The sequence below is a fragment of the Rhinolophus hipposideros genome (genome assembly GCF_964194185.1).
Source record: "Rhinolophus hipposideros genome assembly, chromosome: X".
Taxonomy (NCBI): Eukaryota; Metazoa; Chordata; class Mammalia; order Chiroptera; family Rhinolophidae; genus Rhinolophus; species Rhinolophus hipposideros.
The window spans coordinates 88107200-88130234 of NC_138046.1; the positions used below are offsets into that span (position 1 = coordinate 88107200).

Here is a 23035-nt window from a genome sequence, read left to right on the forward strand (position 1 = left end):
AAAATATATATACCTATAGCAAGACATATAACTAGACATAGATGTGTGTACACGTGATTTAGAATGCACACATATATGTCCTAGCTCTGTACACTGACAGGGCCTAGAAGCAATTATATTCTAGTAGCAATGAACCCTGGGGCTGAAAAAGTGTGAGTCTGGAGCATCGTGCAGTGCCAGAAAACAAGTGATAGGGGCGTGTTAAAGGGACACAGAAGTCAACTTGAAGAGCTTCCCACTGGCCAAATCTGGGACAATTTGAGCCTCAAAGGAAATAATGATAGTGACTGATTGTAATTCATTGACTAAAACAATAACGAGTCTGTACAGATATACATACATACATGAGTGGGGGAGAAGAGAAAGCCCTTCCTTCCAATAGAATAGCAACTAATAAAATCACAGAAATGTTGGTGTTGTAAAATCATCAATGGATGCTGAAGCAAAAGGTTACAAAAATTTATATATAGTGAGAGAATGATACAGCAAAGGCGGCAAAATGTAAACAATGACGGATCTGGGTAAAGGGCACACGGAATTTCCTTGTACCATTCTTGCTTTTCTGTATATTTAAAATACCAAAATTAAGTCCCACCCAAAGATTAAACAAATAGGGAGTATCCTAGGACTGATATGTTAAACATATCAGTTTAAACATATCGCTAAACATGTTATTTTTTTTCTTTCCCGAATAAAAACGACTGCTTGGGTGGCGGGGTTTGCAGAGAGGGCCAGAAAGCACAAGAGAGGCATGATGCACGATGCACTTTAATATTTATTTGAATGTTCCTAATGTGTTGCTATCCTGTTTTTGTTTTTTAATGAAGCTTTTTCGTTTGATTCACTGCCATTCTTTCATCTGAGATATTTTACAATTATTGGCGGCGAGACCCTTTACCTAACATGATGTACAGCATCATGAAAGAAAACCAGCGTCAAATGTTAAAAAGAAAAAAAAGAAAAAAAGAAAGACCAAGGGCTTCACGAGAGGCGGGATTCCCCTTTAGAGTCACCCGGAGGAGGGCGGACTCAAGACGCGCGCAGAGCTTCCGCTTTCATTTCATAAGTCAACCATTCTCATTAAAGGAGAACCGTAGAGGGGTGATTTTCTGTCGGCAAACACTTCCCTAGAGACGAGTCCACCCATGACACAGGGATGGCTTAATATTACATCACAATGGGTAGTCTATGAGAGCACAAAAGCCAGATCAGATTACATCGATTCTAGTAAAACAGTAAAGTGCAATTCACCAGCCCTGTCAGTTTCATTCTCGTCCCTCCGTCTCCAAAACGCTGAACTACCGGAGTAGACTTCTCTCCCTGGATTCCTGGCCTGTGGTTTGGTCCGACCCGCATACTGACAGGAGGGACGCGCTGCGTCTGCGCAGAAACCTGTCGGGGGGGGGATGGGGGGGGAGTAACATGGCGCAAGCTCTATCTGAGGAGGAGTTTCAGCGGATGCAGGTGCTGTTCTCTGGAAAAAGACCACTGGGCTGGGCAACAGGAGGGCGGGGTAAAGAGAGGTCGTGCCACGGGCTCTGAGAAGCGGGTGGTTGGGATAGACCTTGAGTCTGACTCTAGGGGTTTGGACCGGAGAAGGGAAACTGAGGCTCTGAGTAGTGAGACTTGGATTCGAGATACTACTGGGCTCAGAGGGGTTGCATTCTGTGAGCTTTGTGGGCGAAGGAGAGAGTCCTGCAGTGGGGGATATCTTACACAGACCTGGAGGGGAGGAGACCTTTGGGCCTGTGTGGGAGACACCATGGGTGGGTGATGATAACGTTAGGCTCCGAGGGAAGGAGAGGGAGAAACCATTTTGTCTGGAAAGGAAGGAAGTGGGCATTGGGCCATTTGCGTCATGGTGCGGGGAGCCCTTGAGAGGGCAATACCATCCCAGTGGGAGGTGGACATTTTTCTGGGAGATACCACTGTGGCAGGGAATTGGGGAAAGACACCACATGTTGTCATTGTTCCTGAGAGAGGGAGATCCTGTGAGTGGTGGTAGTGGATCCTAAGAGGGGCAGGTACCATTGGATGATTAGGGGGCATGACCACATCAGGCCTAAGATGAAGAAGTTCCTGAATGGGTGATGCAGTGAATGCCTGTTGGAATGAAGACCAAAGGAAATGAAAGAGTGATACCTTGGACTGCACGGAGTAAAGATCACCGGGCTTTGGGGAGGTACCCTGACTGGGTACCCTGACCACTTGATTCTTTGTGTGTGGGGGGGCGGTCGGGGGGTGGGGCAGGGGGACGACTCTGAGATGGGATGAAAGGCCAGAGTGGGCCCTTGTTGAGAGAGTTCCTTACTGGGGAAGACCATTGGATTTTGTGTGTGGGGAGACTTGAAAGGGGAAAACCCGGAGTAGGGTCTTGTGGGAAGACAGGAAGAACGTCCAATGAGGACAGAATCCATTGGTTCTTGAATGAGGTAAACGGGTTGTCCCTGTGTGAGGGACCCTGAGGGTAGAAAGGTGAGCTCATGAAAGGGGGCTATGAAAGGGGACTACCCCTGTAACTTGTGCAGGGGGTTCTGAGTAAGAGTAATCCAACTGGCCCACCCAAGACCTTGTGAGGAAAGACGCTGAAAGATGTAGCACCATCCCATTGGATCACGACTGGGGAGATCTTGAGGGGTGTGGGGACCCCTGAGTGAGGAAGATTGATTCATTTGGGCCGTGAGTGAGGGAGAAACAATTAGGCTCTGATGGGTAGGAACTCCAGATGGATGCCAGGCTTGCGCCAATTGCATCAAGACCGTGGGCGATAGATCACTGGGCCTGGGAGAGGACAGACAGGAAGGATTCTGTAGAGGCCAAGGCCTCTGATCTTTAGCATAACACCAGGGGGTGGAGGCTGGTGCCCTGGGAGAGAAAGGTCCTGGTGGGGTGAGGGACGGTGGCTCTGGAAAGAACTGGCCTCAGTGCCCTACAGGGCTGGTAGGTAGGGGGATGCTGTTTGGCATGGTACATACTTCACTTTCCCTCCGTTTTTGAAAGGGGTTTGAACATGTTTGGAGAGCCTTGGGGGTAGGGACCTGGGCACCTGGGGACCCCAGGTGAAATTGGTCAGTAGAATACCAGGCCCTCTTCACTTGGGAAAGACGAAGGAAGGCAAGCCCCTGCCTCCTGCTCTGGCCAAGAGGGTAGATAACACTCACCCCTGACAAAAAGACAGAACAGTGTTTATTGTGTGACGAGGTCAGCCAGGAGTAGGAGTAGGAGGAACTTTATCTTGTGGGAATGCGAGCCATAGAACACACATGGGCAAGAGCCTGCCTGGGTCCGTGCTCTGCTGTGGCCTGAGCGCATAATGGATTGGAAGGGGGGAGATGGAGGCAGCCAGGAGTTGGAAAGGTGAGGCCGGCGGTGCTCCGAAGTTGAACTGGAGAAGGTGGAGTGGGAGCTGAGGTGCTGGAAGCACAGATAAGATGCAGCATGCACGGGTCTTAAGGAGTGACTAAAGAGGCCCGCGGAGGCAGCAGAGTCTGTGGGACTCGGGATTGTGACACTCGTGGTAAGGATAGGAGCGCAGACCTCACGAAATCATTTCCCTTCCCTGCTTTCCCCAAAGGCTCAGCTCCTGGAACTTCGGACAAACAACTATCAGCTTTCAGATGAACTGCGCAAGAATGGTGTTGGTGAGCCAAGAGGGTCTCATTACATGGGGGGGGGGGGCTTTGGGGGACAGAGTCCCAGGGAAAAGACCGCAGAGGCCTGGCGGGAAGACCTTTCATCTCCCGGCCACTGACTGAGGCTGAGACTCCCTGCTTTCCCCACACCAGAACTCACCAGTCTTCGACAAAAGGTTGCCTACCTGGATAAGGAGTTCAGCAAAGCTCAGAAGGTACTTCCTTCCACCCACTCACCCTCCCATGCTTCCCTGTAGCTATCTGACTCATTCATCGAGCCAGGGAGCACCTACTATGAACCAGACCTAATGTTACATGCTGCCATGAATCATTCAAAAACTTCTCATGGAAGTCTCTTCAGTTTCCTAATTTCATCTAATTCTGCTTGATTTAATGATAAACTTTCATTTACTCTGAATGCATGCTTAATTTCAATTAGTTACTCATTCTCATTCACTATCTTTTAACTAAAGAGTCAAATCGAGCAGTAAATCTGCCTTGAATCCGCCGCCTCTCCTCCCCTCTCCTGCCCTGTGCTCCTCCTTCCCATCCCTATCCTGGCCCTGTTGGTAAAGTGAGACTGAAACGACCTCTCTTACCCTCCGAAGACGAGATAGCGTATCAGCTATAGTGACCGGCAAGACATTCGAGGCCTTCCTTCGTTTCTGTCTTTACTGCCCTGTCTCCAGGCCTAGCACGATGTTATATAGTGTGGTGCTCCATAAATATTTGTTAGATGAAGGAATACAGAATGCAGAAAGTCCTGTATGCCAGAAGCTGGGCTTCTCTTCGGTAGGGTGCTGATTCCCCAACCTGACAACGCCCTAGGCTGTTCAGTAGAGGAATGGCAGTTTCCACGATGCATGGAAGGGACCCCAATGGATGTGTTTGAACAGATATAGCAAGGAAGCCACAATGTCTGAGTCTGGAGACCCCATCCATTAAAGGGTTAAATGCTAAGACCCATGAACAGCCTCAAGAGCTTAGAAGAAAGGGTGTAAGCAGGATGCCACTCACGCACGCACTCCATTGTTCCTATGGGCTACACATTGTCATGCAAGTTCTGTGGTTGAAGGTGCTCTGGTCCCCAACCCCTGTCCCCAACCCCTGTCGTCTTTGTCCCCTCTTGACACTTGCCACAATGTCTCCATATTCTAGTGAGGGTGTCCCTCTCTGTTCACATTTTCTCTTTTCCCACCCCCTCACCTTTAGGCACTGAGCAAGAGCAAGAAAGCTCAGGTAAGGGGACGCATGGTGGGTGAATGTGTCTGGGAGACTGTGTCTCAGCAGGGCTAGTTCTGTACTGGGATCTCCTAGTACTGACCTTTCTTTCTCTGTGTGTGCACTTGCGTCCGTGACTACCTCACTGCCCTGTGTTTCTGTGTCTGTCTGTTTTCCTGTATTCATCTCTCACTCGGTGCCTCTCTCTCTCTGTCTTTCCTTCTCCCTTTCTTTCTCTTTATCCTTCTCTCTGACTCTCTCCATCTCTGACCTACGGTTCCTCGCTGTCTGACTCTGGTTTCTCTCCCCAACCTTCTCTTTTTCTCTCCCCTACCTGTTACTATCGCTGCCATCATTTCTCTTTTCTTCTTTTCCTTCATCTATCTCTTTCTGACTCCTTGTTCCACTCTCCGCCATTCCTCTCTCTTCCTCACTCATTTCTTTCCCCGACCCCCTCTCTCTTTTTCTCTGTTCCTATCTCTGTATTTCTGCCTTTTTTTCTCTCTCCCTCTCCATCGCTCTCTTCTTCCCTACCTATCCCCCTTTCCCCATCTCTCTCTACCTTCTCTCTCCCCTATTTCTATCTACCCCCTCTTTCTTCCTACTTTCTCCCCTGACGTCTCTCTCTGCCTCCCCATTTCCCCTTCTCTCTACCGCCATGTCTTTCTCCCTGCCTGTCTCCTCTTTTACTCCTCCCTGCATCTCTCTCTCCCCGTGTCTCCTGATTTCACCTGTCTCATTCTCTGGACCCTGTGTTCTCCTTGCCCATGTCATTTTTTCTCTTTCTTTGTTCCTTTGCCCTATTTCCCCATCCTTTCTGCCCCTGTCCCATGTCTGCCACTGCAGGAAGTTGAAGGGCTGCTGAGTGAAAATGAGATGCTGCAGGCAAAGCTGCACAGCCAGGAAGAGGACTTCCGTTTGCAGAACAGCACACTTATGGCCGAGTTCAGCAAGGTGCTGGTGCCCAGGATAGCGGAGGGGAAGCCAAAGGGTGGGGTCACCTGGGCTGAAGCTGGAGGGCAGCTGAGGATGGTTGGACAGAGGCTGGCCCTGGATCACTGTCCATGGTGCTGAAACAGATCCTTGATCTCTGGGGGGCTGCAATTTGACAGATGGGGCTACCCACTGTGCTGGGATTGGAAGCCTGGAAGCCCTGAGGTCAACTGGCTCCTGACCAAGTCAGTCCTTTTCTCTGAGCTTCAAGTCTCCTGTGTAGTGTATATTTGGGGGCTGATGCTATGGAGCCCCAGGACTTTGGTGGGTCTTAGGTAATGTTCTTATGTTCAACATGGGGTGGAAAGATGTTGGCGCTGCTTCTCTTTTCTCTTCCTGCCCTTCATCTGACATGAGCCTGGGGTTCTAGTTCTACACGTTTCATCCTGAATTTGATAATTCTATCTCCTCATTGATTTTAGTGTCCTGCCTGTTTCTAAACCTACTGGGCAGTTGGAGACCTTGTCTTTTGTTCCCATAGCTCTCTTTTTTATCCATGCTCACTAATTTTCTAAGTTTTTCATGTGTTTTAAGGAAAAAAAGTCTTACGGCAATAAAAATAGTATTTCCAAAGCTCCTCGTGAGAATATAGTGCTTAAGACCTTAAAAACAAAACTAAACAAAATAAAAACGCAAAAACCAACCCTCAAGCAGGTATACTACCAGGAGAGGCAATTCAGCAAGTAGTGGTTAAGAGCTAGGATGCTTAGATTAAACGTGGCTCTACCTTTTGCTAGCTATAATCTTGAGCGTGCCACTGGACCTGCCTGTTTCTTGGTTCCCAAATGTTTAAAATGGAAATTATTATAACGCCAGTACCTGCCTTGCAGGGCTTCTGAGAGGATTAAATGGGTAAATGTCTGTAAACCACTTAGAACAGAGCCTTGCACATAGTATCAGCTCTGTAGTTGTTAGCTACTAATGGTGTCCTTTTACTAATTCGTTTTCCCTCTAAAATAAATATTTCTTAACCATTTAAAAGTTTTATATCTATCCTGTGGCCCTTTCCACCTCTCACTTGCTCTGTTCCTACAGCCGCCTTACTGGTCTCCTCACTTCTAGCTTCTTCTACCGCGCCAAGCCCTAGAGGTTGTCCTGACCTGCAGGTCTTACCACATAACTCCTTTAAACAATACCTCCCAGTGGGTCCTCGTCCTCTACAGTTCAGAGCCAGTGCTCACATACAGCTGCCATCACCTCGCTCTTCACTGCTTCCAGACTCAGTGGTATCATGCTTCCTGTGGTGGGTGGTTGAGGCAGGGCCAGGCGTTCCTCCATAAATCCAGCTTGTATTCCCCAGCACCTGCCCTGGGCTAGGCACTTGGCCAGGTATAGAACCTCTTTCACACTCCCCTCTTCGTTCTGGAGCAAGAAGTGCTCACAGAGAGACCTGGGTTCAAGGCCTGTTTGCCAAGATTTTTCAGCTCAGTTGTTCCTTCAACAAATAGTTATTGAGCACCCGCTATGTGCTCTGTGTTCTGGAAATCGTTGGGAGCAGCACAAAATTGTCTTTACTCTTGGGTAGCTTACATTCTGGGGGTGGGACAGGGAGAGCAATGATAACATAGTAAACAAATAACAATAGTACTGATAGCAGCATTTACTGTGTGCCAGGTCCTGTGTGATACGTTTTTACAGTATTCACTCATTTAATAACTCACAGCAAGCCGATGAGATATTAATAGCATTTGAGGAAAACTGAGCCCCAGCGAGATGAAGTAGTTTGTCCCAAGGTCACAGGACTAGTAAATCCAGAGTAAAAATTCATATCCAAGCAGTCTGGTTTCAGACTCTGTGCTTGTGACCCTGTGTTACACAATAAAATTTAATTGTCAATCACAATTTACGATCCAGAATTTTTCAGAGCTTTAAGAAATGAAAAGCATGTTAGTGAAATGTAATTGTGATTAGTGCGAGGTAAGAAGAAAGGAACAGAGTGCTGTGGCAGAGAGTATTGGAATTTCTGTGATGGGGGGATACTACTTGAAAGGTGACATTGGAGCAGAGCACTGAAGGAGGCAAAGAAGCCAGTCATGTGAAGAACTGGATGAAAAGAATAGTGTTCTGGGTAGAAAGTATGCCAGGCAATAAAATAAGAATTCTCTGTGGGCCTCAGTGTTCTCATCTGAAAATGGGACAAAGGATCTTGTCAGGTCCGCTGTGAGAACTATGTTTTAACCAGCGGTTGAGCAAGGGGCTGGCTTAGGTTTAGCACTGTACACCTCTCCAAGGCAAGGGCTGATGGTAAGGGGCTGTGGGCAGTGCTGTCCCTGGACATGCCCTGAAAGCCTAGACTCCCCGCTACAGACCCCTCTAGAGAAGAGGGCTAGTGTTGGGGCTCTGTGACGCTGACATCTTTGACCAGCAACGTCTGGAAGAGCCTGAGGTCTGGGATTGCAACTGTGAGGTTGGCGTGGGCAAACAGAAAAATCGTTTTCAGTGTTCTCAGTCCTCTGTGACTGCCACTTAACAGATGTGGGAATTTGAGGTCGTTTAACATCTGCGCCTCAGTGTCCTTATCTGGGAATTGGAGATGATGAATAAAGAGAACATCTACGTCGCAGGTGTGTTCTGGGAATGAAATGAATTGTAAAGTGCATGGGCCAAGTGCTATGTGTATGTCAGTGAATCTTGTTCTGATTCTCTGCTGTTCTGCTGCTAACTTGTTTTTCCCCTGCTCAGCTCTGCAGCCAGATGGAACAATTGGAGCTGGAGAACCAGCAACTGAAGGATGGGGCTGCCAGGGCAGGGGCTGCCCAGGCCGGGAGCCTTGTGGATGGGGAGCTGCTGAGACTGCAGGCTGAAAATACAGCCTTGCAGAAGAACGTGGCAGGTGCATAGACGCCCTCCTGGGGATGGCTAGACCTCGGGGCTTGAGTAGCGGGTTGTCCTCCCGGGGAAAGGTAGAAAGGCATCAGAATCAAGCTCAGCTTAGCCCTTCCATGAATCCCAGTGTATGACTTTGGACAAACCATGTCACCTCTCTGAGCCCAAGCTTCCTCATCTACAGAGTATGCGTAGTGATGTCCACCACCTGGAAGATTGTAGTAGCGATAAGAGATGGTATCTTTCTGAGTTTAGTTCAGTGCCTGGGACTTAGCAGGTGTTACAGATTAGTAGATTGAACTTCAGGAGGAGAAGTTTGCTACACAGAGAAGGGGAATGAAGGATCATTGGGAAGATTCTGAGTCGGATTGTTAGTGGGGTCTCGATGAAAGCTGAGAGAAAGCTTGGCAGAGTGGGAGGATCCTGACGTGTGGACTTTTGAATAGCTGCGGGGGCTGGTGGGATGGTGAGTGGTAGTTTGGTGATCATCAGGGAGATTTTGTAGAATGTGGCTGGGGATCAGGAGGTTATAGGGAGGATTTCGCTGTAAGTAGGAACTGGAGGATGGTGGGCATGACCTTGGAGGGCTGTAGGTGGGGCTTGGGAAACAAGCTTGGTATAATTTGATGGTAGTCAGGATTTCAGTGGTTGGTGCGGTTTAAAAGATTTGTGATTGTTGTGGATGGGGTGAGCCTTCGTTTTGTAGGCTTGTAGTCATTGGGGGCAGGGTTTCTGCTACCTGAGGGTTTGAAGACCAATTCTTCCTCCGTTTGACACATGGCAAGGGTCTTTGGAGACCACTTCATCCAACACATAGCTTTGTTCTACCCACCAGCCCTGCAGGAACGCTATGGGAAAGAGGCTGGGAAGTCCTCAGCTGCCAGTGAAGTCCAAGGAGAGCCCCCAGGGGACCAAGCCCCCACTGTCCTGTCCCCCATGCCACTGGCAGAAGTGGAACTGAAATGGGAAATGGAAAAGGAGGAAAAGAAATTGCTCTGGGAGCAACTGCAAGGCTTGGAGGTAAATCTGGGTCCTGGGGTGCCCAGATTTGGGGCTGGGGTGCCCGGTGGCAGGCAGATGTCCTACCTCTGCCTGTGGTGCCACAGAGATGTCTGTGACGTCACCATCTTATAGCCTGATGATTAGGGAGGCAGGAGGGCAGGAAAAGGCACACGCCTTACCTCTCCCTTTGCTGTTAACAACCCCTTCCCCTATCTTTTCCTGCAGAGCTTGAAGCAGGCCGAAACATCCAGGCTACAGGAGGAACTTGCTAAGGTAGGGCTGTCAAGCTTTCCCTGGCCTTTGCCCCGCCCCACTTCCCACCTGCCACGCTCCCCAAACAAGGCAGAAGCTGGCAGAGTACCTCCTCGTAGCCTCAGTTTCGTCATTTGTGAAATGGAGAAACTCACACTTGTCAGAGTTGCTTTCAATATGGAATGAGCTAATGTGGTCTCACTATGTCTTGTGCATGATGGTCCTCATTCCTTTCTTCTGTGTCCTCCCAGCTCTGCTTGTTCATCCCTTCATCCATCAACCCAATAACTTATAGACTGCTGGTTCTTATCGTAGGAACTAGAGACCCAGTGGTGTGGCAGCCAATCATGATCCTGCTTTCCAGCCTCCCAGCCTGGTCATTTATGATGTAACCATCAGTTGATATGTTGGGGACGTAAATGCTAGGCTTTGGAGCCTGAGGGAACTGGGTGGAGATCATGTGGTTGCTGCTGACCAGCTGGGCAACCAAATGACTGAACCCTTCTGAGACTCAGTTTCCTCATTTGTAAAACCCGTAATACTCACTTCTCGGGACTGTTTGGAGGATTCCACGAGATAACAAAAGTAAATTCGTTACCAGAGGGTAACGAGGGAGGGGGGTGCTAGATGAGGGTAAAGGGGATCAAATATATGGTGATGGAAGGAGAACTGACTCTGGGTGGTAAACACACAATGGGATTTATAGATGATGTAATACAGAATTGTACACCTGAAATCCATGTAAGTTTAGTAACAGTTGTCACCCCAGTAAACTTTAACTGAAAAAAAATGAAATTCAGCTTCCAAAAAGGACTTAGTAAGAAGTGTCTGTAAATACTAAGTTTGTTTTTGTCTTTACTAATATTATTCTCATTGTTATCACTTGTCTGTACCCCCCCTACCCTAGCTCTCTGAGAAACTGAAAAAGAAACAAGAAAGGTAATTTTTTTTCCAGAGGCGGAGGAAAGGATTTGGGGGGGGAGGACTAAGGAGGGTATTGGCTTGTGGAACTGACCCGTCGGTGTCTGTCTTTCTGTTCCCAGTTTTTGTCGTCTGCAGACAGAAAAGGAGACGCTATTCAATGACAGCCGGTAACTACCAGGGTTGGGGTTAATGATGGACAAAAGGAACAGTGCCCAGCAGAACTAACTGAAGACCACAGGGGCAGAGTTGGTAGACTAAGCCTCAGGCTATGGTCAATGACCACCCTGCCCCGCCCCGTCCCCCCCAGGAACAAGATTGAGGAGATACAACAGCGGAAAGAAGCTGATCTCAAAGCCCAGTTGGCTCGGACTCAGAAGCTGCAGCAGGAACTTGAGGCTGCCAATCAGGTGAGGAGCGGGGCTCTGAGATCACGGGGTTCAGGACCCGGGCTGGGAGTCTGGGGAGCTCTGAGGTCCACAGAGACTATTTGGAAAGTCTGAGATTTCTTGTGTTGGAACTACAGGGACTAGATAGGTCCTAGCTCCTTAGGGGAGCTAGGGAAATGGGAAGTGGGGAGCCCCGAGAGCCCTTGGCATTGGACTCGGAATCTGAATGAATTAGAGCTCTCCAGGGACTGAGGGCTTGGGGTGCTATGCCACCAGTTTAGATGAATCTGCAACCCTGGGGGATTGGAGACAGGGATCTGGGGAAACCTGTGGTCCCTGGGGACTGGGATTAGGAGTTGGAGTGAGTCTGGACTCCGTGGAGGTTGGGTGACTTTGAGACCTATGGGGACTGAGCAGATACAAGACTTCAAGGGTGAAACAGTTGGGCCGAGAGGCTGAGTGCATTTAGGACCCTCAGGGTATGAGGACTGGTTTGAGTCTGAGACACCTAGGAAGTTGGATCCGGTGGGCTGGGTTGTCCGGCAATCCCTGGGAGCTGTGAATAGAAACCTGGTGAATCTGAGACATGTGGAGACTAGAACCAAAGTCTAGGTGGGTCTGAGTTTCTGAGGGTCGGGGGCTGGGTGATGTTAAAGCCTCCAAGCCTCTCCCTAGAGTCGGTGAGTCTGAAGTCCCATGGATTGGGGGATATGCTGACTTGTGGGTCTAAGGCCCCTAGAAGCTGGCAATAAAAGTCTGGGTAAAGCTGGGTGTTCGCTTAGCTGGGTCTGAAGATCCCCAGAGACAGCACAGGAGTGGCAGTTGGGAGCATCAATCTGAGATCTCACCCGGAGCTGGAAACTAGGAGGGTCTGGGGCTATGAGTGTGGGTGAGTCCGAGACCCTTGGGAGCTAGGGCTGTGGGGGTTGAGTGTGGCCCAAACCCCTGGGGGTTGGGGTCCAGAGTCGGGGTGAAGCTGTAGTCCCTGGGGGCTGAATGTGTCCGAGAATCCTGGGGCCTCCAAGCTGGAATCTGGGTGAGTGTGAGACGTCTTATGGATGGGGGCTGAGTGAGTTTGAAATCACCGGGAGCCTAGGTGTTTTCTGAGGTGCTTGGAGTTGGTACCTCGGAGTGTCTGAGGCCCCTGGGGGGTAATGACCTAGAGTCTTGGGTGAACCTGAGATCTCTGATGGCTGGGTGTTCCAACACTCTCAAGTTCTGGGGACATGAAGTCAGGTGGTCAAAGAGGGAGTCTGTATGGTTCTGTGTATCCCAGAGGGAGCTGAGGTCTAGAATGAGCTCCCCTGACCTGGTCCCCACAGAGCTTAGCAGAACTGAGAGATCAGCGGCAGGGGGAGCGGCTGGAGCACGCGGCAGCTCTACGAGCCCTACAAGATCAGGTACATGGTACTGGGGGGGCTCAGGAAAATGGGGGGCGAGGGTCGGGCAGTACAAGTGGGTATCATACAGGCAGGAAAGGCCTCAGGAGTCCTGCTTTCCCTGGCTGTGGTCCGTGTGTGTGTGCGCATGTGTGCGCGTGTCTATGTGTCCTTTCGTTCTTGGCTGTCTCCCTGTTCTGGACCCACTCTCACCTGTTGTGGGGGTGGGGCCAGGTGTCCATCCAGAGCGCAGATGCACAGGAACAAGTAGAAGGACTTTTGGCTGAGAATACTGCCTTGAGGACTAGCCTGGCTGCCCTGGAGCAGGTACAGCACACTTGGGAGACCTCGCTGGTCTCTCCCCGGTTCCCCATCTCCCTCTGCTTCTGAGCCACAGTGGGGCAGTGTAGTCTGGACCTCATGCAGTTCTCCAACTTCTGTTTCTGTTTCATCCCCAGCTTCTTTCTGTTGGCTTCCATCCCTCTTCTCTTTGGCCATCCATCTCGACTTCTCTTGCATTCTAGATTCTCTCCAGTAAAGTGCAAGAAGTGGACCAGTCTTACGTGTACACTCAGTGAATCATGTCTGTCTATCTATCAATCTAACTCCATGTAACCACCACCCAGATCAAGACACAGAGCATTTCCTATAGCCCAGAAGGTCCTTTTCACCCCATCCCAACCCATACTTCCCCAAAAGTAACCACCCCTTTAACCTCTAGCAGCATAGATTAGTTTTGCTTGTCATTTAACTTCATGTAAATGGAATCAGACACCCATTTTTGCACCTGGCTTCTTTCCTGAAGTATTACATGTGTGAGGTTTATCCATATGTAGTACTCTTCTGTGCTGTCTCTGTGTAGTGTCCCATTGTGTGAATATACTGCATTTATCCATTCTCCGGTTGACCTTTCTCCCACTGTTTTTTTCTGTTTGAAATTCCTTCTCCTTCCTCCTGGCTCTCTTTCCACTTCTCTCCTTGTCTCCCTGGAACTGGGAGGCTCACATCCCATGACTGGCCCTTGGGGTCCCTTCCACTCAATTTCCCATCACCACCGTTTTCTCCAGATCCAAACAGCAAAGACCCAAGATCTGAATATGCTCCGGGAACAGACCGCTGAGCTGACAGCTGAGTTGCAGCAGCGGCAGACTGAGTATGAGGATCTCATGGGACAGAAAGATGACCTCAACTCCCAGCTCCAGGTAACACCTCTGGCTCTGACCTGTGTCCTCCTAGTTCCCTGGTGCTGGCTCAGTGCAGTGGGCCCCGAGGTGTAGTAGGAAGACTGTGGAGTCAGGAGGACCTGGGTTCCAGTCTGGCTCCCTAACATATTAGCCTGCGTGTGTCCTAGACCAAGTCGCGTCACTTCTCTGAGACAGAGCCTCTTCAGTGCGTTAGGAGAACCATTCTGATTCCATAACACCGGGGCTGCCAAAAACGTGTATACGAGTGGGCACCTGGGTCTACTTTGCTCAAGCAGTAGTTCGCCGTAATCAGAAGTGTCTGGACACTGATGGTAACCACGTTGAGCACCTCTTTCTTGCAATTGCAGAAGTCAAACGTGACTTGTGTTCATCTTTTGTTATCGGTCTAGATGGAGTATTACAATTTTAATACAGTTTTCCTTTCTTAAAATGTGTATACATTTTTTTGGCACCCTCTGTAGACAGTAGAATAATAGTGCTTTCTAGTAAATAAGATAGAAGTTTAGTTCTCTCTCGTGTAAGAGTCTACATAGGCTGTCCAGGGATGGGACAATGGCTTTCCAATCACCAATGGTCCAGATTCTTTCTGCATTGCTAGTCTGCCACCTTCCACGTAGGACCATCTTGGCATCCAAGAGGCTTGCTCCGCCTCCCCTACCACCATGTTTATGTTCCTTCTGGAAGAAAGGAGGAAAGGGGGAAAGGCCCAGCATGCCCTTTTCCTTTACAAGAGCATAACCTATATTATACTCACCACGTCTGCAGAAATGAATCCTGTGGCCACACCTAAGGGCAAGGAAGGTGGGGAAATGTCAGTGAGATGACCACCTACGCAACCGTGAAGTCTGTTGCTAGGGAAGGAGGAGCAAATGAATACTGGAGAGCAGCTAGTAGTCACTGCTATGTTTCTCCCCTAGAAATGAAGAGGACAACACCCACTTCCCTGGGTTTAGGGAGATGGTTTACCAGAAGTGTCCTGGGTGACTGGCAGCTCCTGGGAGCTCTTTATTAACCTCACTCCCTTGGTTCCTGCTTTAGGAGTCGTTACGGGCCAATCGTCGGCTGCTGGAACAACTTCAAGAAATCGGGCAGGAGAAGGAACAATTAATGCAGGAGCTACTGGAGGCTCGGAAGGTGGGCGGTACTGGGGAGGCTTCAAGGGGAGCACTGGCTTGGCCCACGGGGATGGGGCAGGTGACGTGGCCAAAGCCGTGGGAATAGATACGGATGGAAAACAACCAGTTCCATGGGGACGGGTGAGTGATGGCCAGTTTTGTGGGGGTGGGGTGGAGGTGGAGTTTGGCTTGTTCCTTGGGCCTCGGGAGAAGGTGCTGGGCCTTGTTTGGTGTTGGGAGAGAAGGTTGACTGACATCTTCCTGCCCCACTCTCCTGGCTCCCAGAGTGCTGAGAAGCGCAAGGCCATGCTGGATGAGCTAGCAATGGAGGCGCTGCAGGAGAAGTCCCAGCACAAGGAGGAGCTGGGAACCATCCGACTTCGGCATGAGAAGGAGGTGCTGGGGGTACGCGCCCGCTATGAGCGTGAGCTTCGTGAGCTGCACGAAGACAAGAAGCGGCAGGAGGAGGAGCTCCGTGGGCAGATCCGAGAGGAGAAGGTGGGTGGGTAGATGGTGAGGCACTTCCACCTCTGACTGGAGGAGTACAGCACTACTGATGGACCTGGGCGTGGCGTGGGTGAGGTGCGTGTTCCTCCACCTGCCTGCCTCCTGACAGTCTACCCTCACGCAGGCCCGAACACGGGAGCTGGAGACTCTCCAACAGACAGTGGAAGAACTTCAAGCTCAGGTACACTCCATGGATGGAGCCAAGGGCTGGTTTGAACGGCGCTTGAAGGAGACCGAGGTGAGTTGTTGTCTGGTGAGGCGCAGAGCCTAGTCAGGGGTCGCCCGTGCCAAATCAGGGGACTGGGAGCGGTCAGGGCCTGGAACTTTCTGAGATGTCCTGGACTCGGGTATCCCCACAGCCCCCCAGGCTCCATAAGCAGCCTGGTGAAGGCGATCAGAGGATTAGAGCACAGTGTCAGATGTGCAAATTTGAAAAGGCACCTCATCCTTTTGAACGGGACTTCCGTCAGGAAATGATTGTAATATACTAATTGTATTCAAACAAAAACTTTCACCGCCATTTTCTGGGCAATCCGTGAAAAGACATGAGTGGAAGTGTCACAGAGCCATGAGGAGCATAGGTACTGGAGCCAGTCATTTGCCTGGGTTTGAGTCCCGGCCGGGCCACTTTCTAGCTGTGCAACCTTGAGCAGGTTACTTGACTTCTCTTCGTGACCTGTTTTCATCATCAGTAAAAAAGAGATAACAATAATACCTGCTCTCTAGGTGTTCTGAGGAGTCTGTAAAATGAATGAATATATGTAAAATCCTTACAGCTTTCTGGCCTGCAGTAAGTGCTGTGTTATGGTTTATTAAACAAAACAACACGGAAATGCAAACGTCAGTCCTCCATGTGAATGGTGCAGCCCTAGACGTGCTACTTCTGTGTACCGCCCAACGGCACACGGCGTTCCCTGCAGCAGTGTTTTCTCTGCACTGCGGCAGTCTCTCACACCCCTAACTGGGCGTGATGTCCTCTGGGGGGGGGGTGATGTCCTCTGGGGGGCTGTGGCCAGACCCCAGCTTTGTCTTGTAGGAATCTCTGCAGCAGCAGCAGCAGGAGCAGGAGGAAGCCCTGAAGCAGTGTCGGGATCAGCACGCCAGCGAGCTGAAGGTGCCTATTGTGTGGTGGCGTCACTCTCCAGGGAGGAACAGGCTCTGCTGGGAGGCCTGGGCTTCCCCAAGTGGAGGCCTGAGCTGCCCTCTGCTTTGCAGCACAAGGAGGAAGAGCTACAGGGCGTTCGGGATCAGCTCCAGCAGGCCCAGGAGGAGCGGGATGGCCACCTGAAGACCATCAGCAGCCTGAAGCAGGTCACTGGTTCCTCCAGGGTCCCCAGACACACCCCGGGCCTCAGCCTGGAGGAACGGGGCAGGGCCAGAGTGCAGTGTATGCAGCCATGCTGGTACCTACCAGCCATGCTTTCTCTCTCACAGGAGGTGAAGGACACTGTGGATGGGCAGCGCATCCTGGAGAAGAAGGGCAGTGCCGCGGTATGATGGGGAGGTGTCCCAGCGCAGCCCCCTCCTACCCTGCAGCCCCCTACCTGTGGGCCCACTGGGCCTCAGCCCACATCTTTCTTCCTGTCCCCGCAAAGCTCAAGGACCTCAAGCGGCAGCTGCATCTGGAGCGGAAACGGGCGGATAAGCTGCAGGAGCGGCTGCAGGATATCCTCACTAACAGCAAGAGCCGCACCGGTGAGGCCCGCAGAGCTCGGGAGGCCGGTTTGGACTGAATGCCGCCGCTGTGTCCTCTGCCTCACTCCGGCAGCTCTCTCGAATCTTCTGTCCCTTTTGAACTTTGTCATTTCCCTTTTCACTGCAACTGTCTCCTCTGTTTTTATCTCTCTCTGCATTATCGCTTTCTCTACCCCGGTCTTTCTCCTTTTTGTTGTGTCTCTTCTGTTTCCGTCTCTCTCTGCCTTGCCTCCTCATGTCCTCTCTCTCTCTCTCTCTCTCTCTCTCTCTCTCTCTCTCTCTCTCTCTCTCTCTCTCTCCCTTTCTCTCTCTCTCTCTCTCTCTCTCTCTCTCTCTCTCTCTCCCTTTCTCTCCCTTTCTTTTTCTAGTTCTCTCCTTTTCTTTTGCCTTTTTCTTTGTCCCTTTATCTCTGTCTCGCTTCTACCTCTGTCTCCTCTCTCCGTCTTTTGTCTGTTTCTGTCTTTCTCTGTCGCCCCACTACCCCTTCATGCACACTCCCGTGCCTCACCAAGTGTCTGTACATCTCTTCCAATCATTCTTTCGTTCTATCAATATGGACTGAGCCCCCACGCTCATTCCAGGGTCCCTGATGGGAAAGCCCCTGAGTCTCAATCCTCCAGGAGCTCCCAGTTGACCTAGGGAGACAGACTTACAATCAGGCAGCAACACTGTGGTGTGATCATATGCAGCTAAAGTCCCTGCTATTTCTGCCACTTAAGCCAGAAGATACAAGAACAACAAAAACTTGAGTTGCTTGGGACTGTGTTTTAGAGAGAAATGGCCTATAAATATGTTTAAATAAATAAGGGGCGGTGATGGCTCTGGTGCGTGTCCCTTGTCACAGGCTCAGAGAAGATTTGCTTCCTGCCGCCCTCCCCCCACAGCCATCCTGCTCTTGCTGGAGATCCTTGGGGTGTGGTGTCAGCCCCCCTCCCTGACACCCCAAAGCAGCTGCACGAGCAGAGGCCTGAACACAGTGGCCATATTTTAAGTGACATGGCAAAAACAAATGTATCTCTCACCAAATCAATCTCCGAGGCACTCTGTCTGCTGAAGTAACCTCTCTTTGTACAGTAGGGGTTTGGTTTCTCTTTTGCTACAGATTAATGTAGGAATCAGCAAACACATTCTAATTGTGTGCCATACATTCTCCTTGTATGAAATTCTCCGTTACATGAAATTCAGCTTTAGGTGCATGGCTGCGAGAGTCTGTCTCCATCTTTTCCTCTGTCTCTTCTCTGACTCGTGTCCTCATTCAGGGTCTCTGCCTCTATCATCTACTCCAGCTTGCTGTCTCTCTGGGGCTTTCTCTTTGCATGTGGATGTGCCTGTGCCCTCTCCAGCTGTCTGTACCCTGAGTCTGAGTGTGAATGCCACTTCATGCCCGTGTACGTTCCCATCGCCATCTTTCTCCCCATCTCTTTACTTTTGTTTCTCTCCTGGTGTGTGTGGGTTTGCCTAGAGAGGCAGCTCCTTTTTCTGTTTCTTCCTCTCCCCTATCCTCTTGTCTGCTCGAGTGTCCTCTTGCCTCTTTCCATCTCTGTCAAATCTATTTCTGCCTCTTCCTGCCAGTCGCTGCCCTGGGACCCTGGGGGATTGGGGCTCAGGTTTCTCTTCCCTCTGTGCCCAGGCCTTGAGGAGCTGGTGCTCTCAGAGATGAACTCACCGAGCCGGACCCAGACTGGGGACAGCAGTAGTGTTTCCTCCTTCAGCTACCGGGAAATCTTGCGGGAGAAGGAGAGTTCCACCATTCCAGCCAGGGTAAGGGGCAAGGAAGAGCCTACAGCCCCAGTTTTTCCTACCCAAATTCTGGAACCCTTTCCCCCCACCTTCCAACCGTCTCTTACTCTGGGCCCAGCACACATACTTCCATGTCAACTTTACCCCAAGCTCACCAACTTAGATTCCCATTGCTAAATGGGGGAATGGGCAAATTATTCTCTCGGACCCTCTGTTTCATCATCTGTGGGCTAATTCCACCTTTCCTGGTGCCAGAAAATATGTAGCTCATAGAAGGTATGTCATCCATGTAGGAGGTCTTTTTTTTTTCCGAACTCATAATTATCACTTGTTATTCTCATCTTATCATGTCAGCTTCCTTGCCAGCTACTTTTGTTTGGAGATGACTTTTTTTTTTAAATTTCATATGTGTTCATTGTAGAAAAAATGTAAAAAACACAGATGAGCAAAAATGTGTTTAAAAATCCAAAGAAATCACATCTTCACCCAGATATCACCACTATAAGTCCTTAATTCATACCCTTCCAGGCGTCTCTGTCTTTTTTTAAGCCTAAAGGAGATTATAAGTAGCCTGTTTTTGCTCAGCTGATCTCTACCCTCCCTATTTGGTAAATTTTCATCTCATCTAATACTTTGACTTTAATCAGATTTCTCTCGCTGGCCCCAAAATATCCTTTATGGCTGTTTTTCTGAAAACCAGCCTTCAGTTTCAGAGCACATGTTGCATGCATCTGGGCGGTTTGTTTCTTAAGTCTTTTGAATCTAGTGTGCTCCCTGTTTTCATGACACCAATCTGTTGACCTATAGAAAGTGTCCCCCGTTTTGGATTTTCCTGCTGGCTTCCTGGTGATACCCTTTAGCTGGTTTCTCCCCTAGTTTTCTTGTCAACCAGAGGTCAGGTCACATGTGCTGCGGGCTCTCTTTACCCTCTCCATAAGGCTATGCTGTGGCGGTTCGTATCTCCCCCTTTAGGCAAAGGGGGATCCAGAGTCTCTGAGGGTGCCAAGATTTGCCTACAACTCCAGGTGCAAAGCCGACCCTCCCCGCCCCCCCTAGCCTGGTTCTTCTTCTCAGCCCTCATCCTGTCTGGGGCATTAGCTCTGAGCCCGGGCTGCCCTCTCCCCTCCTCTTCCCTGCAGTCCTTATCCAGCAGCCCTCAGTCCCAGCCCCCGCGGCCAGCAGAGCTGTCAGATGAGGAAGTGGCTGAGCTTTTTCAGCGCCTGGCAGAGACACAGCAGGAGAAATGGATGCTGGAGGAGAAGGTGCTGTCTGCCTGCTTGTCCCTACTTGGTGTGCCCTTGGCGAGGAGGCCGGGGTGGGGGAGTTGATATTCAGCCACCCTCTCCTCATATGTGAACATGTGCAGTGGAGGGGTCTGAGGTAGGCTGGGCCACCCCACAGGTGAAGCACCTGGAGGTGAGCAGTGCCTCCATGGCGGAGGACCTCTGCCGGAAGAGCGCCATCATTGAGACCTACGTCATGGACAGCCGGATCGGTCAGTGCCTTCTCCCCAGCCCTCACCCCTCATCCAGCCTCTCACCTCCTGCCTCCTTCCACTGTCCAGTGCCGCAGATTCTCTCCTCTCCTCTTGCAAAATTACTGCCAAGACCGCAGCTGGCAGAAGGGAGAGCAGGGCAGACCCATACCCGTGTGTCTTTGTCTCTGTTCTGTCTCTCATCTTGGCTGCTCCCTCCTCTCTGGGTCTCTGCCGTCTCTCCACTCTCCTGTCTCTGGCGTATCTCTCCGTCCTCTTTCTCCTCTCTTCTCCCTGTGTCTCTTCCTCTTCTCTTCTCCCTGCCTCCTCTTTCTGGCCCATCTCCCCTTCGTCTTGTCTCACTATTCCTGTCTATATTGTTCCATGTCTAGAAATTTTCCTTCTCTGTATGCGTATCCCTTCGGGGTCCTTATCTCTTCCTCACCTTTCTCCCTCCTCTCTCCTCTCCCTCCCCTCTCCTCTTCTCTCCTCTTTCTTGCCCCCTCCCCATCTTTATTTCTTTTGCTCCTTTCTTTCAAAGCTTTTCATTTCCCCTTTGCCTTATGAATCAGAATAATACTAACGGACATGTGCTGAGAGCTGAAGAAGGGCTCTGTCCTTCACATGCAGTCATATACGTTTTTCCAGCTCTATGAGTTAGTTATTATCCCCATTTCTCAGGGCCTCACAGCTGGTGACAACCAGGGTTCACATGGCTCAGCCTCTGCCCCTTCCATGACACGGCTTGTCCCCCTACTTTTCTCCCCCACTCTGTTGCCCTCTTTTCCGCTCTGTCTCTGGCTGTCTCTCCTCTGGCTTTGCCGAGGGGGTGGCTCTCAGCCTGGGCCCTTGCAGATGTGTCTGTGGCAGCAGGCCACACTGACCGCAGCGGGCTGGGCAGTGTCCTGAGAGACCTAGTGAAGCCAGGTGACGAGAACCTTCGGGAGATGAACAAGAAGCTACAGAACATGCTGGAGGAGCAGCTCACCAAGAATATGCACCTGCACAAGGTGAGTGTGGCCTCCCAGCCCTCCCATCTGTCCATCCAGCCACCTGCCTCTCCAGCCACACAGCCCTTGGGTCATCTGCCAGTCCCCCTACCCCCCATTCACCAGCCGCTCCTTCATCCTGTCTACCCATCCTCCTGTTAACTTACTGTTGTCACTTTAGTCATTCGCTCTTCACTCTGTCCTTGTATTACCTCACTCATCCATTCATACACACGTCCACCCAACTCTCCCATCAACCCACCCTACTATTTGCCCATCTGCCCTCTACCCATCTAATCATCTGCCCGTGTCTCCACCTGTTTCCTGACCTACCGCTCTCTCTTCAATCACCGCTCGTCTTAGCTTTTACCCACCTGTCCAGTGACCTGCCTGCTTACCTATTACCCTCCATCTGTCCTCTGAACATTCATTTGTCCACCTATTTGCCTACCATGGATCCCCCATGCATCCACCCACACGTCCACTTGCCCATGCTGCCGCCCAAATGTTTCCCCCATCTCTGGGGGACTCAGAAAGGATGCAGACCTGGCCCCTGCTTCTGAGACGCGAGCCCACCATTTAGTAGAAAGAAGGTGGCAAGGGTGGGGGTCATATTCTGCGGCACGCCATGCGTAGGTTATCCACACCCTTGTTTCTCTCCCTGGCTCCAGAGGCTCCCACTCCCTCACGCTCGCACCTTTCCTGAGTCCAGCTTACTGCTGGGGGCGCGGTGAGCTTCTCCAAATACCTTACTGTCCCGGGCTAGACGGAACTGGGCATTGATTAATGGGGTCAGAAGGGTGATACCCAAGGCGCGGTGAGGGAGCTACCCCTGCCACCTTCTCTGGCTCGTTTCTTTCTTAGGACATGGAAGTTCTGTCCCAGGAAATTGTGCGGCTCAGCAAGGAGTGCGTGGGGTCCTCTGACCCAGACCTGGAACCAGGAGAAACCAGCTAAAGACCTGCAGGCTGAACCCACTCCCTCTCCTCCTCACCCCCCAGCATACCATTCCCTTGGGCTGTGGTGGGGAAATGGGGGCCGGCGGCCAAAGTCTAATAGGTTGGGCGACTGGACATTAAAGAGGTTGAAGGCCTGATGGCTGGTGTTAATAACCCTGCATTAGAGCAGTGGTCCCTGGGGCAGTGAGGGCCCTGAGGGGAGGGGCAGGGGTTTTTCCTCCTGCTGGTTCTCAGAGCCCTTTGCCTTCATCTCTGCATGAGCTCTCCCATCCAGGGACCAACTCTTTTTTATTTTATCTGTTAATTTATGTCTGGAAGCCTGTCTACTCTGCATTTGGGATTGGAGATTTTGGGTGTGGCGCAGTCCGTGTTCGGCGTTCTGGCAACGTGTGTGTGTGTATGTGTGTGTGTGTGTGTGTGAAGGCTGTGCAGCCACAATACCATCTGGCCAAATGGACCCACCCACTGACTGACTGCTCTCATTCTTTGCAACCAGGAGGGATATGCTGGGGGTGGTGAGGTCACACCATTGGATGGGGAGGGAAGTCCCTGGCTGCGACCTGACTCTCCTTCCGCCACCCTCACCCAGCCTGTCTCGTTACTGTTGACTAGCCCCTCAAACTGAGTGGGGCAGAAATATCTGCAGATATGCATGTGGGTGGATGTGCATGAGCTGTGGGTTTGGATGAGTGGACAGATGGAAGGATAGATAAGTGGTTGGATGGATGGGTGGATA

The 23035-nt window shown here is 50.8% G+C and overlaps 1 protein-coding gene across 4 annotated transcripts; it reads left to right on the forward strand.

Annotated features, from left to right (window-relative positions):
• Window positions 1-1380: 1380 nt before the first annotated feature.
• Window positions 1381-22761, forward strand: GRIPAP1 (GRIP1 associated protein 1). Of its 4 annotated transcripts, XM_081042353.1 has the most exons (26): window positions 1381-1464; window positions 3575-3641; window positions 3786-3847; window positions 4845-4871; window positions 5700-5807; window positions 8529-8679; window positions 9508-9692; window positions 9900-9947; window positions 10834-10865; window positions 10970-11017; window positions 11158-11257; window positions 12559-12636; window positions 12850-12942; window positions 13683-13817; window positions 14859-14954; window positions 15221-15433; window positions 15567-15680; window positions 16479-16556; window positions 16658-16753; window positions 16877-16933; window positions 17038-17137; window positions 18768-18898; window positions 20017-20139; window positions 20279-20372; window positions 21207-21361; window positions 22205-22761. In XM_081042353.1, exons 1-26 carry the CDS (start codon window positions 1423-1425, stop codon window positions 22295-22297), a joined length of 2526 nt encoding a protein of 841 aa, XP_080898479.1. In that variant the 5' UTR covers window positions 1381-1422; the 3' UTR covers window positions 22298-22761. The 4 variants fall into 4 exon arrangements, with proteins under 4 accessions (XP_080898479.1, XP_080898476.1, XP_080898477.1 ...); XM_081042350.1 differs by lacking the exon at window positions 10834-10865 and having other exon boundaries at window positions 1389-1464; window positions 10986-11017; XM_081042351.1 differs by lacking the exon at window positions 12850-12942 and having other exon boundaries at window positions 1399-1464.
• Window positions 22762-23035: the final 274 nt, after the last annotated feature.